This window comes from Rhineura floridana, chromosome 8, assembly GCF_030035675.1.
Source record: "Rhineura floridana isolate rRhiFlo1 chromosome 8, rRhiFlo1.hap2, whole genome shotgun sequence".
Taxonomy (NCBI): Eukaryota; Metazoa; Chordata; class Lepidosauria; order Squamata; family Rhineuridae; genus Rhineura; species Rhineura floridana.
The window spans coordinates 116,923,089-116,939,023 of NC_084487.1; the positions used below are offsets into that span (position 1 = coordinate 116,923,089).

The following is a 15,935-nucleotide window of genomic DNA, read 5'->3' on the forward strand; positions in this document are numbered from 1 at the left end:
AAATGTACATTGACAACAAAGAAATAAAGCCGCCCTGGGGTCCTACTGGGAGGAAGGGTGGAATATAAATCTAATAATAAATTAATTAATTAATAAAAGGACTGTAACAAATTCCTAAAACAGTAAAACTAGCAATAAGCAATTTATTTTAAATACAAGCAGGAAGGCAACAAGGGAAGTGGTTGGTCCATTAGATAACAAAGATGTGAAAGGATTACTTAAAGAAGATACGGAGATTACAGAGAAGCTAAAGAGTTTCTGTGCATTGGTCTTCACTATGGAGGACATTGGACAAATATCCACACTTGAGCCATTTTTTTGGAGGGCATCTAAAAAACTAAGTCAACTAGAGAAGAGAAGAGATGAAGTTCTAGTGCTCAGTGATGAACTATAAATAACATCACCATGTCTTCATGCAAGGCAGGGGTGGAAAACCTCTTGGGCTCCGTGGGTCAGATGCTTTTCAGATCCTAGCCTTGCGGGCCAAATTTGACAGGTGGTTGATGTCACAGTGAGGGACAATAGTCTCCATTTCACTTGCCAATGCACACTCGGGAGGATTCTGTCATGCTCCCGAGTGTGCATTGGCTGCCGAGTCTCTACCGCTACTGCACCTGATGTTAAAGATGACATCACGTATGGAGCAGACGGGCGTAGTTTGTGGAAAATGGCCTTATGGGCCATATTTGAACCCTTGGCGGGCCAAGTTTGGCCCATGGGCCAGAAGTTCCCTACCTCCTGTCATGGAATTACGACTGGGTTCTTTTTGGAGGAGACTCAATGATGAAGCCAAAGCTTGGTTTAAGGTTTATTTTATTCAGCAAAGCGCTTTGCAGGAGGAGAGTACAGGTTCAACTAACTAAAATGGCTGACATACACACATATAGCTCTTCATACATCATAGCCTTAGCAACAGTCTTAACCAATCAGATTCTGGCAACACTGTTTCTTTGTCTTGTAACTAGCCACACCCTCTACATATTCTCGTGAGGCATGCGACCTTGCACATGCCCAGTCTAAGAAAACATCTGTTATCACTACTGTCTACGTGTCTCAGCTACTTAAAAGGAATGGCAGACAGAATCCGCATCACTCCATCTTAACGAATTATTTAAGAACTCAAATGTGAAAATGTTGATTTTCTAACAAAATTATGCAGCTCAGGGAACTGCTGACATGTTCACTAACTTGCATCTTCGTATTAAAATATATAGAAATATAGTGAATCCTGGCTATTGTCAGAAACCAGATGCTGGACTAGAGGGATCTTTGCTCTGTTTCAGCTTTTGAAAAACTTCAAATTTCTTGTTCATTTTCATTGAAAGTAAAGAGAAAGAATAAAAGGACTTCAAACTGCAGCAAGAAAGATTTACAAAGAAGAAAACTAGAGATGGACATTTTTTTCAAGGCTGCGGTGAGTAACATACTCCAGACTCATATTTCTTCTGGCTATACCTCAGGGCAAGCTGTGGTCTAAATGGCTTTGCAAAGATCAGGACCCCAGACGTAGATTATATCAGAATGGGAGATAGACACATGATGTCATAGGAGTGGCCAGCATGGTGGGGCAGTGCTACAGAGCCACCCTCCAAACACAGGCATTGCTGCTGCTTACCAGAACAGAGCAGGAACCGATCCGGTGCTCCCACCAGTGCACCCATGCACCTCTGACCTCAACACCATCATACCCTGCCCCACCTCGTCCTGGTCAGTGTGTCTGGTGTTGGGAGGCTACCACTCTTGGGATATAAAAGTCTCCACAATTGGAAAGCCAATGGCTTGATCCAAAGAACCACCCAACTAGTTATGTGTGCCCAAGGGGATCTTGAGCTTGTTTATTTATTACATTTATTCATATCCCACCTTCCAGGATCCTTCCAAGGTGGCTTACAAATCACATTAAGAAGATATGTTTGTTTTTAAATCATCATGAGCCTTCCTGCAAGGCAGTTGGTGGTAGAAGGCCATGTGATGCTAGGGAGGGACGGACACCCCTGCTAGAGCAGGCCCTGATATCTTATACACCTGCCTCTCTTTCTCCTGACATCCTTGCCACAGGGCAATTGATAGATGAGCTGAAGGCAGGGGTGGTGGTAAAGTCCAGCTGGACTTCACTACTTTCCTTTCTGCTTCTCAAACTGAAGTTTCCCACACCCGAGAGGATTTCCTAAAGCAGTTTGTGAGATGAAATGAGGTGTGCGTATCTCTTGTTCAGAACAAGATCACAATTCCACTAGATGTACAAAAACCCTTGTGCAATCTAAACTAGCTCTTGGATCCTGAAGTCTTCTTCATGGTATGTTAGCTCTCCTGATGCAAACTGAGCAGCAGACTCTGATATACACTAGAGGGTAATTTTAGAAAATACAGGAGGAGATGACAGCATCCATCTTCTAAGACAATGCAAATATAGGCACTAGCAGAAAGACACTGATAAATTCCATCTGGGTTTTCTTGGATACTAATTGCAGTCAGCCGCTGTCTATGTGCCACTTAAGCCTTTATTAATGGAAAGGCTTAATTCCTAGGAATTAGGTTCAGTCATCATCAGGATTCCCTCTCAAGTGTGGTAAACACAACAGTTTTGTTATCTTTTCACTATGTTAACCATTATTTTCGCTTTCATATTGTGATACAGGATGGAATACGGGGTATAGTGAAGGATGTGGCTGATGTATTTCAGAATAAAGATGTACCGAAGCCTGGGGATTTGATTCAGTTTCAGATGCCATTTTTCCAGCATTGGGGCATCTATGTGGGCGATGGAAATGTTGTTCATTTCAGATGGCCAGCTAAAGAGTGACAGAGACGTGTGCATACAGTCATGAAGCCTTAAAGCAACTTCTTCAACCCGGTGCCTTCAGATGTTTTTGAACTACAACTCCCATGGGCCCCAAACACCACAGCCAATAGCCAGGGATGATGGAGGTTGTGGTCTGAAAAATCTGGAGGGAATCAAGTTGTGGAAAGCTACCTAAGAGAAGTAATCAAATGGACTAAAATCCTATTGGCAGCTTGGTCTTTCTTTAAAACAAATCTGACTTTGACAAGTCTCACAGCTAGCAGCAGAGTCTGCATTTTTTTCATGCAAAAATAGGAATTATACTGTAATAATTCACTGAAGGTCGTAGATGATGCTATGAAGTTATAGATCAGTTCAAAAACATGGCATGGGACTCTCTCTTTTTTTGTCGGAACTGACAACATTTAGGCTTCAGAGCATCATGTGAAATGGAATCCCTATGGAATCCCTTTATAAGCCAAAGATTTGTCAACTTGTATTTTCAGCTGTTGATCATAATCCACTGAGGTTCAAAGTCCGAAAGGAACAAGTAAAGGATGTACAACTAGTACTGGCTGTTGCTGTGAACAACAAGTATGATAAAGACCATTCTCCATTGCCTCAAGGTCTTGTGGTAAAAAGAGCAGAGCACATGGTGGACAAGGTCTTGAAGTATGACCCCACAAGTGCTAACTGTGAGCACTTTGCTACATTGATGAGATACAATATTCCCATATCAGGGCAGGTAAGATTACCATGTATCTATTTTTCACTTTGCCTTTATCCAGATGTAATGCTAGTGAAACCATAATTTAGCATTACAAGAAAGTGGCAGCAATCCTTGGGCTCGCACATTTTCTCCGTCAGGAACATCCCATAGGCAACTGGTTGGTCACTGTGGGAAACAAGAGGTTGAAGTAGACAGGCCTTTGAGCCCTACTGGATGAGGCCTTCTTATATTCAGTGCTACTTCATCCATAAATAACATTATGCGTCCATAAGCAAACCACCCTTCCCTCCGCTTACGATACAGGGATAACTTTGTTGTAAGGAATATTAAGTATGTATCTGAAGTGTTTTAAACACTCAAGGCCTCATATAATGTCAAATATTAAGCAAAATTAAATCCAAATTCATTGTTGTTGTTGAACTTCCATGATTTCTGTTTGGAAACTCTGGAGAAATATGCAGATCCTGAAACATTTGGAGAAGGAAATGCCTGTGCAGATGCTCTTATCACAGCAGGGAAAAGCTGTCCCCAGAAGAAGCTTCACAGCTATTTTTGACATACTTGCAAAGCTTGCACTAGTCATTGCCTACTTTATCAAGATAAAAAGTGGCATTATACATTTTATTTTTTAGGCAGAGAGATTTAACTTTGAGGTGGATCCAGATTTCGTGCAGGAGATCAGAAGATGGCTAGCTGAAATCAATGAATAGACAGATTGGTGAGTGTATATTAGGATTCCAGAGGCAAAACCTCCGGCTCTCACCCCACTGAACTAAGGAATTCTCACTTTAGTAGTATAATGAGAAGTGTTTGCAAAATCTAACTTGTGTAAAAGCATACTTTGCCTCTCACTTTACAAGAGACAGAACCAATTGGATAGGATAAGGATAGGTCCTAATTCCACCTCAGCAAAATTGTATTTATTTAGACAATGGATCTTTCTATTTGCTTGATTGGGGGGTACTTTATATCCTACAATTGCCAGGAAGATGAGAAAGTAATGACAATCTCAAGTCATCACCTGGTTGCTCTATGGCTTCTTTCCACTCTCTGAAAATATCAGTTCAGATACCACAGTGACCATTTCACTAGGCCAGAGGAATAATCCATCCAGCGCTTGTAAGAGTATTCTCTTACAATGATATCCTGCCTTTGTGCTGTCATGGAATTCAATAAAGGCAGTGTACATGGGGTTCTTACACTGGCATGAACTTGAGTTCCTTTTAACCTAATCAAATATCAGTCACTTTATGAGAGCAAAATCATGCATGTGCATGTTGATCTTGAAAGGGAAATGTGAGCTTAGTTTTGAAGGCCAAACTTCAATTCCCATGCTCATCTTAAAGAAAAGACAGCTGGCAATCTAAAAAATGATCTTCCCTGTCATACCAAGTGTGACCTCAAGGTAGCAAAACTTGTTGGTAACTCTGTGGTTCTCAGAAGTCTCCTCATTCAAGGACTGAGTTTTAAGAGACGGCCTTTTCTTGGCAGTGCCTGGGTGGTGTGATGCAGCTTCCACTTCCTGATTATTGATCCAGTTGTGCTCACTGGGATATCCAAACACTTGGATATTAGTTTGTACCCTTTTCCTAATGTATGGATTTGTATTACATTATGTCTCACTTCTGTAGAATGCTCTTTGGTCTTCATTTTCCTTCAGGTCCACAGCCTGACCAATGTTCCTTCAACAGTGGGGTTTTTATCCTGACAATGTGACAGCAACTTTAATGGTTCACAGGTGGAGGCCAATGGTAAGGTGACTGTGTCCTCGATAGGGCAATTTCTTTCATCTGTGCAAACTGGGAGCTTCCACAGCACAGGGGTTGTATACTTCTGCAAGCAACATGTTTCAGTCACCGTACAATATTTGATTTTGAATTTCAGTGTTTCAAAATAACATTTCATACAGAATGAAATTACAACATACCATTTGTAATTCAGTAATATGAGAGCATTGGTCAGTGGTCTGATTACTCTTGCAAGGCACTGTAATTTTCTAGTGAAATAGGATTAACATTTGCTGACCATTGTAGATTTGAAAGTGATTTTTTTCCAATTTATGTTTCTGCACTTAAAATTGTGAAGCTACCGCAATGAGTATTCATACAATCTGTAGACATCATTTAGTAAAATGGTGTTATAGATGTAGCAGATTCTAGCACAAATACTGAACCTTGATTTCATTCTTCATTTTCTATTACCAGCATGAATGGGATGAGGCAGGAACCAATTGTCGAGAAGGAACATCCACATTTTCTTCAAGCAGCCCTTTTAAATGCTAAAGAATCTTCACCATTTCTTCTCTGGAAATCAGTACTACTAAATCAGGCACAAAAAGTATATTTTGATGGCTCAACAAAATGTTAGTTGCATGCATATAAAGCCTAGGCAAAGCTTTTTGTTATCAGCAAATGAGGGTCCCCCTCATTATTTGACTATTTGAGATGAGTTGCTGCACTGTTTGAGATGAGGTAAATTAAAAGTAGGTGTGATTTCTAATCACAAAGATCAGGGCGATGCGATCCACCAGTGATCAGCAATCACCAGGGTTGATTCAGCTGATTTCTAATATTCATACACCACAAGCAAAAGAAACGGGAAGAGTATATATAAGCAAACACAAATTTAAGTGAAAGATTATTTGTCCGCACACTTGTTTAATATATTAAACTGGTACTAAAAAGTGTTGGCGAGTTACAAGTTCATCTATGCATCATTTGCTCAAATTGTCTAAGCCCAAACTTCAGATACTACCGGGACTAAGCTTCCAACAGAGCTTCTTCTTTAAAGGTGACAGCTCACCTTCATTAGAATCCATTGATTTAGCCAGAGCTGTTTCTCAATGGAACAGGTTCTGATTCTTCCATATCTTTGCTCGTTCCTCTCCATCCCAAAGCAAATAATCCCATCATGCCCACAACTGTGTGTACCGCAGGAGTGAGGAGCCTGTGACCCTTGAAATGTTGTGGGATTACAACTCCAGTCATCCCTGACCATTGGCCAGGCTAGCTAGGGCTGATGAGAGCTGGGAGGCCAACAACATCTTTTCAACATCTGGAAAGCCACAAGTTCCCAACTGATGTACAGGATCAAAAGGGAGCATGTATCCATTCCCAAGGGCAGATGCCACCAAGCTATCATTTTTTTGTTTGCTCTGCTCTTCCACCTCCAGATAGTACTTAGGATCTCCCCCGCAAAACATCCAAGTTCTTTCCACCCTAATCAAGCTTATTTTCCTAGTCAATACCGAAAGAATCCACACAAGCAGCAGGTTAAAGGCCACTTAGCAACCATTTACATGTGACCTTACATACACAGAGCAGCACTTCTATGGAACACATTTGTACACTGTCACATGTGTCAATTACACATGCATGCCTTGCCTGGAACACCTTATTAACTGTGACTACACAAAGTTGCTTAGTGAATGAAATCAGACAGTCTGAATCTACTTACAATCGAAGCACAGGGCTTGAGCATAAAGAACGTATTGAAAATAAGTTCTGACAACTCTCAATTTTGGATTGCTTCTCACTAGAACAATATCATACAAAAAAGACTGAAGTTTGTTTTTCCCAGAAGCACAACACTGTAAATGTTTCCAAAGGATTAAGGCTCAACGGTGATGTACAACTTGGTTTTTTTTAATAAACCAACCTCCTTCCTTTTCCCCACCCCATGTTTTCCAGAAGTTCAAATTTTGTGGTTGAGTCCAGACACCTGCTGCTGTTAATCTGGAGAAGGCTGACTATGACTGCCACTTCTTGTCTTCAGTTGGGATTGAGCAATGTCAGCTAAAGCACTCTGTATCTTTTCCAAGAGCATATCCCCACGATAAACCACCTCTTCAAGACGTGCAGCTGCCTCATGATTCTCTTCCTCCAAGCGATGCAAACTGGCAGCCTATACATTTGGAAATAAATGTTAACAGTACGTTTGTTGAGTAGTCTAACATTGAAATGGATTTACTCTTAGAGGGGGAAAAGAATTATACCCAACTCCCTCTTACTTTTAGCCTGTGAATATCTGGTGTCTTATAACACTCTGTAATACTGCATGTTATTACGTATTTCAGTAACAGACTGAAATGTTTTCAAGTACTCTGTACATTAAATAGTTTCATTTATGGCAGATAATGCTCTTAATGTCTTAGGGAGAGCTTGTAGTGGCAGAGCACATGCTTTGCATGCAAAAGGGCCTGAGTTCAATCCCCGGCATCTCCAGCTAGGGCTGAGGGGGAAAAACATGCCGGGAAGCCTGGAGAACCACTGCCAGTCAGTGTTGACAGATGGACCAATGATCTTACTTGGTATAAAGCAGCTTCCTATATTCTGTCACCCCTTCAAATACCCACAACTAGACCACTGATTTAATTTCATACATTTCTGTCATGCCCTTCCTATCAAAGGAGCCCAGGATGCCAAACAATCAAGAAGCAAAATACAATTAAAATAGAATAAAAAAATTAAAACATTTACAAACTAAAAAGTCACAGCTAATACTTTCAAGGTTGTCAAGTACAGTATTTAAGGGAGGTACAGTAGGGATTTTAATGGCACAGCAGCAACAAGGCCAGTCTTCAATATCCCATTCTTGGGCAAGATGCTACAGCATATGAGCAATCTGATCAATTTTCATCTGGTTGTAGGCTGGAATAGAAACAACCTTGGTTTCTCTGGTGGATCAGGAGCTGGCGTTGCTGCTGGATCTGCAGAGATTTTGATACTATTACCCATGGTACACTTCTGGACCATGTGGCTGGGCTGGGAACCACAAATCCTTCCTGGAAGGGCGGTTCCAGATTCTGGGAGGCACCTGTTCAAATCTTTGGCTGTTTGCCTATGGTGCCCTACAGGGTTCTACGTTGACCCCCATGCTGTTTGACATTTTCATAAAGGGTGGTAAACTTGTGGTGCTCCAGATGTTGTATTCCAACTCCCATACGCCCCAGTCAGAGATGAGAGCTGTAGACCAGAAACATGTGGAGGGCCACAGGTTTCCACATCCCTTAGGTAGAACATTCAGGGTTAGACGCTACAGTGTACATCTCTGTGCCAGTCTTGATTGTTTCTTTTTCTTAGTATCCAGTAGTACACAAATCAGTTTAAATTTCATTTTTACCTGTAATGTGGCTGTCGATTCTTCACTGGGTAAGGAATCTATTAAAACATCAATATCCTTAGCAGTTCTTGCAATCAATGCAGCAAACAGTTGGGCATATTCTGGAAAAGCAATAAAATTTGCATTATCTTTACCACAATTGCAGAAAAGCAAGTTGTTTGTTCCAGTCGTTTTATAAAGAACTGAATTCTCAAGATGCACAAGAATATTTAATATGACAGGTATTCTCAGAAGACAGACACAACAAGAAATAAATACAACTGTTGTAAAGATTGGCAATATACCATATGGAGATTGAGTACAAAAACTAAAGTATTCAGGTTGTAACTAGTGGTGGCTTTGCCTACATAGAAAGCACTTCTGGTGATGCAAGGCAGGGCTACCTGATTTTCGGCAATCTCCCTACCTACTGCTGCCTTCCATTCCATATTCCATTCCATTACAGAGTATGCCCCAACCCTCCAGAGAAGGTTTTCAGTGGGAGACAGGCTTAATTAGGATGAAGAGGGATCAGTGAGAAGCAGCTTGCACAAGTGGAAGTGTTTCCTGCTATGGCAAATCCTCCACAGGATAGGTTATATTATGTTGAGTGGTCCATTAATGTAGAGGAAATAACATGAACTGTGAGCACTGTGATGAGTGTATAAGTTTCACAGCACAATCTTTTGCATGCTTACTTAACAACTGTCACTGTGTTCAGTGTTGCTTACTCCCCAGGATATTTAGGCTGCAATCCTAAACACATTTACTAGGGACTAAACCCACAATGAGACTTCTAAGAAAACAAGCATAAAATTAGGTTGAATGACTATTAATAGACTGGTTTAGTAGGATTGAAGTTAGCTGTCAGTCATCAGCAACAATATTTGCAGTCTTTCCCAACAGCAACGCAAATTGAGGAACTCTTCAAACATAAGAGTGGATCCTAAACGTTTACCGCTAGCCCTACACACACAAATTCCACTTTCCACAAGTAGATACAAATGCTTTTGATGTGACAAAACCTCAGAAATTGGCTGACTTAAGGGTAGCCAGAAGCTTTTTGAAAGACATATTTGAAATTAGCGGATTCAAGAAATACTGTACCAAGCTGCAGTAATGAAAGGCTCTTAGCCAACTACAAACACATTTTTCCCCACAGCCTAATACAAAACCAGCCTCCATTAAAGTGGTAAGAGGCTTTACTTGTGATAGTTTTTATGCCATCTGAACGAAAGTAAGCCACTGTAAGGCAAACAAGCATTCTTTTTCTGATCAGCAAAACATCTCAGTGAAGTGAATTTTCCACAATACCCCAACAGGTACTATTTTATATATATACACACCTATTTTCTATTAGGAAAAAAAAGAAAAGCACCAGCTGCTGAACAGTAAAGATAGAACTAGGAACATTTCATAAAATCAGCTTCAAAAATATTGATTAGTAAGATTCTGTTCTTGCACATGTACTTAAAAACACAGAACTTTAGGGGACAATATTACTGTCTTTTGAAGATGCAAAGGAAGGTAAGGTAGGAGTACGATAACTTTACATTACAGACGTTAGGGGTGCAAACCTATACCTACCTAGGAATAAGCCCATTGATCTGAATGGGATTTACTTCTGAGTATACATTTATAGGATTATGCTATAAGGATGCAGTCCTTTGCACCCTTACCTGGGAGTAAACACACTTAGGACTGGAGTTTAAGAGAAACTTGATGTTGTTCCAAAATGGTTAATAAGGCTGAATGGTGAGTACATACAATATATATGTTATAGTATTCAGAAAATACTATCACCTTACACATATAATTACATTTCTGGTTCTGAAAGGTTTTACTATGCAAGACAGAATATATGAATACCATAATTTCATATATTTAGCTTGCTACAAGAAACATGTCTGAGCAATTCAGTTATAGGAATAAAAGAGTAGCATACAGTATCCTGCATCACTGAGTCAGAAAAGCGGCATATCCTTACATTCTATGGCCTTCAGGCTGCCCAACTTGCAGCCAAAGGATTCCCTCCTTACAGAAGCAGGCAAACTTCTGATGGTATGGATATGTCTGGTAGGTTTATTTAGTAAGCTTACTAAGAGGAATTCATCTCAGAAAATGAATCTCAGGCAAATATTAGCTATCTCTTACGCATTTGTCTGTCCTACAAATAATCTTCAATAACTTGTTATTAATATGCTGTTGAGGAAGAAACTTACATGATCCATAATGACTTATTCATTACAATTAAAGGACAGTTCAAACAAAAAGACAGATTCCCATTTTATATCACAGTGCATTATATTACTCTTCTCTCCCAAAAAAAGTATTACAGGGAATAATGAAGTTTACTTGCCTTCTGTAGGATTAGCAGGTTGATCTTTGTTTATTGCAGTTTGAATATTGCTGAAGGACGCGGGTGTGGCACACTGCTGCAATACTCCAATTGCATTACAAAATTGATCTGCAAGCTATAGATAAATACAAAATACATGAAGCACCATCCATCACTTAATTCAGACATCTTGTGAAGACATATCATTTTGCCCAGGCTTTCCCTGACCCATAAGTTTGGATCCCGTTGTTAACTACATTTCTGTTTTTGTGATACTCTTTTACTGTTTTTATGTTGGCACTCTTGTATACTACTTAAATATTAAGTGGTTTAGAAATACTTTTAAATAACTTTTTAAAAAATTATCAGCTTACAAATTCATATCACAGCATACTTATGCCCTGCCACTTGAGAGTAAAGCTGTTTAACTAAGAGGAAAACACTTTTTAAGAATCTGGCAAAGACCGTTATACTTCAGCTGTTTCATACATGTAGCTTTTCTATACACATAAAAAATCCTAATGCAATGCAACCACACATAGGAACAGCAGGCAATGCATCAGTTTCTTTGGATATCATGATGGCTAAGTTTAAAGTTAGATAATGCCTACCGTTGATCTGCTTGTACATTGATGCTAAAAAGCAAAACCACATTTTGCAAATGTTTGTCATATGGGAATACACCAATACTTTTAAAGCAGGTTCTAATTCAAAATATGGAAAAGAGAGGGAATAAACAGTGGTAGAACTAGAGAAAGATAACAGCACAAGTAGAGGCAACCGGCATAGAGATCTACAGTTGAATAGTCCCCTGAATCGTGCATAGTGAAGAGTCCATGATCTAAAGTCACAGAGTGAAAATGGGAGGGAGAGAAATACTCCATTATTTTACCAAAGCTCCTCAAAACCGCCCAATGCAAGTTAATGTAAGAATCGCCTGCCTAAACACATTAAAATTAAGGCACAACAAAAATGAAAGTTGCAAATCTATACACATTTATATGGAAGAGTGCCATTAGAGTCCATTGAGCTCACTTCTGAGTAGACATAAACAGAGCTGCACTCTCAATAGAACTTCCATGTTCAAAGGCAGGATATTATCTCTAAACCAGATACTGGGGTCAAACCACAGGTATCAGGAAAGGCTGTAGATCAGTGGTAGAGCATCTGTCTCATATGCAAAAGGTCCCAGGTTCAATATCTGGCATCTCCAGGTAGGGCTGGGAGAGACTCCTGCCTCAAGCCCTGGAGAGCCACTGCCAGGCAGTGTAGGGTTGTTGTTTTTTTTAGTATGCTTTGTATTTTTAAATTTGTGTTTGGTTTTTATGTACATTTGTGTATTTTTAACTTGTGTAATCCACCTCGGAACTCACACTCCAGATGAGAAGCGGACAATAAAAATAAATTTACTGTTACTGTTATTATTATTATTCAGAGGCAGAAAACAAAAATAAATTTATCATTAGGTAGTGCTAGATACAGCACTGGTCTGACTCAGTATAAGAGTGCTTCCTATGTATGACCATCAGCATCGTATCTTGCTCATAAGCTTCTACTAGTGTCTTGCTGGACCCTTTTAAAAACAGGATATTGGCCTAGACGGACTTTTAGTCTTATCCAGCAGGGCAATTCTTCGTGTACCGAAAACAAAAGGTTGAAGTGGGGTAAGAGGAAAACTTTTAGGATAGTGTCCTCTACAACCCGCACAGCCGTTTCTGGGCAACTACCCTTCCTATCTCTCTCCTCCAATTTAATGGGTCAGGGTGAAAAAAGGGCGAGACTAGGATAATAAATGCAAGACACGCAGTCTGGTGTATATACAGGCGCGCGTCCTAAATCCCAGGTACTGCCAAAAAACCAAAAAACCTCGCTGACTCACAGAATTCACCGCATCTTGCAACTGTGTTAGACGGTCCGCCATGGCACACCAGTTCCTAAGGGAGCACTTCCTCCTAGCAGGTCATAGGACGATATACTCAGGAAGAGCAGCCAATAGAAGCCGTTGTTATAGCCTGATTGTGAAAAGAAGCGGAAGATGAGATTACTAGGCAACACTTCAGGACGTTTCTTTTCCGGTCTTAAACGCGCAAACAGCGTTGTTGCCTATCTCTATGATGGGGAGAAATGTTTCGTCGTACGTCCCCTGTTGGACAGGAGGAGATATTGCTTCTCTCCCTTTTCTATAAGAAGAAAGAGGCTTGTAGTACAAGACTCACAAATATGGTATAAGAGTTGCTGCTACGCATACACATGGCGGCGGCGTTGTAAAAGTGAGATCAGAGGAAAATGAAATGCAGTAATTTGAGACAGTGACACTTACGTTATTAGCAGTGATTATTTACAAAGCAGTGGGGGTTTACTCACCAGACACAAATATCCTGGCATTGGTAAGCTACGTAACACAAGCAGTGTGATTAAAAGGTTATTATTCCAATTTAAGTCATAGATGATAGAACTGGGCCTCTTAATAAGTTTGTTAGTCTTTAAGGTTAGACTCTGTTGTTCTTGATAACTTGTAATTCTGTGGCTTCAAGATGCAGTCTTCCTTTGACATTCCTTAGTGCTCTGATCCTCAGACAAGCTTATGCCATAATACATATGTTAGGCTTTAAGATGCCACAATACTCCTTTGTTGTGTTGGCTGCAATGGAGCAGGGATGATGAACAACTGGCTCTCTAGATGTTGCTGGACTACAACTCTCCCATCAGCCTCAGCCAGCATGGCCAATGGTCATGCGAGGTGTAGTCCAGCAACATCTGGCGAGCCAAAGGTTCCACACTCCTACTCTAGAATAACCTGGCTACCCCTCTGATTGACAGTGTACAGGAATAAACAGATGTACTTTTATATGTTGTACACCGCCCAGGGAGCCATTGGTTATGGGCGGTCTATAAATGAAACTAAATAAATAATAAATAAATAAATGGAACAGCTAGGCATTTAGCCTTTGCATGCTCACTTGGAAATTGGCGGCATTTATTCTGGATAAATGTGCATGGGACAGGGCTGCTCAACATAGCTGAGAATTAGAGCACATGCTTTACTTACAGAAAGTCCCAGGTTCAATACCTGGCATCTCCAGGTAGCGCTGAGAAAGACTCCTGCCTGAAACCCTGGAGAGCTATGCTGGTCAGTGTTGACCACTGAACCAGATGGACCAATGGTCTGACTTATTATTATTAGTCACTTTTTTCAAAAATAAACTCAAAGCAACTTACAAACATTAGCATAAGGCAGCTTCCTATGCTCACAATTTCTTGGGAAGAAGTTCCATTGAAATCTGTGGAAATTTACTACAAAATGCTGCAAAAATGACGCTGTCACCCTCAGCAGAGTTGATACTTCTCTCCCTAACAACATGCTGCAGCATGATTGGGGGGAATTCAACAAGTACAGCTTCCCCAGTTATGTGTGCAATGATTGAGAATGCTTCACCTGTTGAATTTTTGCTAGTCATGCAACTGTTAAAAGCGCACACATACAAAATTCCTGGCAGAAAATTTTCTCTACCTATGTAGTAGTAAGCACCACTGGCCTCTGAATTTACTTCTGAGGAACATGTGGAGGATGGAGCTATCACCATGGAGTAAATTTCATTCACCTCAGTGGAGTTTATTTCTGAGCAAAGAGACATGGCAAATTTAATTAGTAACGTTCAGTCTTTTTTGCATCACATGAACACATAGATCAGTCCTTCGCGTCTAAGCCAGTCTCTCCCCTTTTTAATTATAACTGTACCTTGGGAAAAGCACTTACTATCTTGTCTAATCTAGTACACTCCTACGGTTCCAAGCACATTCACTCGGAAGTCCATTTCAAATGTCAGCCAGTTTACTTTTCAATCGTAGTGCTCCAAATCACTTAAAGACTAGTTACTCCTCAACACCCTTTAGCCAACTTTGAACAGACAAATCTAAATATAAACAAGGGGTTGTATTTTCAGTCATTTAATATTTATGGGTGAGGTGGAATCCACATCAGTGATAGATGAAAGCAAGCAAAAACTGTAATCTTTTGAGAATAAAAGCTGCTAACCTACGAACGCATTTGCCCTATTGAATTCTATGGGACGTTATTTCCAAACAAAAGTGCACAGAATTGGGCTACAAGCCCCCTTCAACTCAGAGAAAAATGTTGTAGCGTTGAGCAGTGCAAAAATGAAAATAGAAATGGACTGCCTTCAAGTGGATCCCGACTTATGGATACCCTAAGAATAGGGATTTACCATTGCCTCCCTCTGAGGCTAGTCCTCCGCAGCTGACTAGGGCCTGCTCAGCTTGCCACAGCTGCACAAGCCAGCCCCTTCCTTGTCCGCAACTGCCAGCTGGGGGACCACTGGGCTCCTTGGGACTATGTGGCTTGCCCACAGCTGCACAGATGGCAGGGCACATAACCCCTGAGCCACTCACTGTGAGGATGATCTTTAGCTGGCCCTTGACACCCAGGAGACACGAGTGGGGATTTGAACTCACAGACTCTGGACTCCCAGCCAGGCTCCTCCTCCCCACTGTGCTATACCAGCTGTTGGAGCAGTGCGAAAAAAGGGTTAATTCGCGGAAGTGAGGGCCTGCCTGCTGGGTTGTTGAGTTGCCTGCGCGTTTAGAAATGGAGGCGCGTGGGAGCTTCGACTCTAAGGAAAAGAGGTTGTGCGTGTCAGGCGTCGGAACAAATGCAGCGGGTCTTTGATTAGCAATGAGGCACTGTGGTTGTTGCCCGGGTTAGAGCCTGCTTGCGCTGCCGAGTCATTTTTTGCATGTGTGTATGCTATCCCTTATTTGTTCTCCCGCTCCATTTACGTGGTAAAGAGACCGACATTTGTCTATCGGCATAATGTGGCCCTCTGGTTTGTTGCTGATTTGGGGGCTCGTTTACAGATGCGAAGCTTCAGAAAGCTCCACTGCAGGTAAGGACACAAAGGCAGATCTTCCTCCTCTGCCCCCTCCTTTAATTTATGAGTAGATTAATGCTTTAATCCTATATACGC

At 40.9% G+C, this 15,935-nt stretch overlaps 2 protein-coding genes and 1 pseudogene across 2 annotated transcripts in view; 2 read left to right on the forward strand and 1 right to left on the reverse strand.

Annotated features, from left to right (window-relative positions):
- Nucleotides 1–626: 626 nt before the first annotated feature.
- Nucleotides 627–4,222, forward strand: LOC133363367 (uncharacterized; annotated as a pseudogene).
- A 1,394-nt stretch (nt 4,223–5,616) lies between these two features.
- MED21 (mediator complex subunit 21) lies at nt 5,617–12,991 on the reverse strand. Its single transcript, XM_061582220.1, has 4 exons — nt 12,830–12,991; nt 10,972–11,086; nt 8,634–8,734; nt 5,617–7,415 (listed from the first exon to the last, which is right to left on the reverse strand). Exons 1-4 carry the CDS (start codon nt 12,869–12,871, stop codon nt 7,242–7,244), a joined length of 432 nt encoding a protein of 143 aa, XP_061438204.1. The 5' UTR covers nt 12,872–12,991; the 3' UTR covers nt 5,617–7,241.
- A 2,502-nt stretch (nt 12,992–15,493) lies between these two features.
- TM7SF3 (transmembrane 7 superfamily member 3) overlaps nt 15,494–15,935 on the forward strand; it is a 30,048-nt gene continuing 29,606 nt past the window's right edge. The window contains exon 1 of the mRNA XM_061582212.1: nt 15,494–15,854. Within this exon, the coding sequence (XP_061438196.1) occupies nt 15,782–15,854 (73 nt within the window). The 5' untranslated portion in view covers nt 15,494–15,781. The remainder of the gene's footprint in view (nt 15,855–15,935) is intronic.

Excerpts from the sequence above, each read along its gene's own strand:
- MED21 (XM_061582220.1), bottom strand. The coding sequence starts at position 12,871 with ATGGCGGACCGTCTAACACAGTTGCAAGATGCGGTGAATTCT. Across the intron at positions 11,087-12,829 it reads TGCAAGATGCGGTGAATTCT|CTTGCAGATCAATTTTGTAA; the intron begins GTGAGTCAGCGA and ends ATTTATCTATAG. Across the intron at positions 7,416-8,633 it reads AATCGACAGCCACATTACAG|GCTGCCAGTTTGCATCGCTT; the intron begins GTAAAAATGAAA and ends CCAAATGTATAG.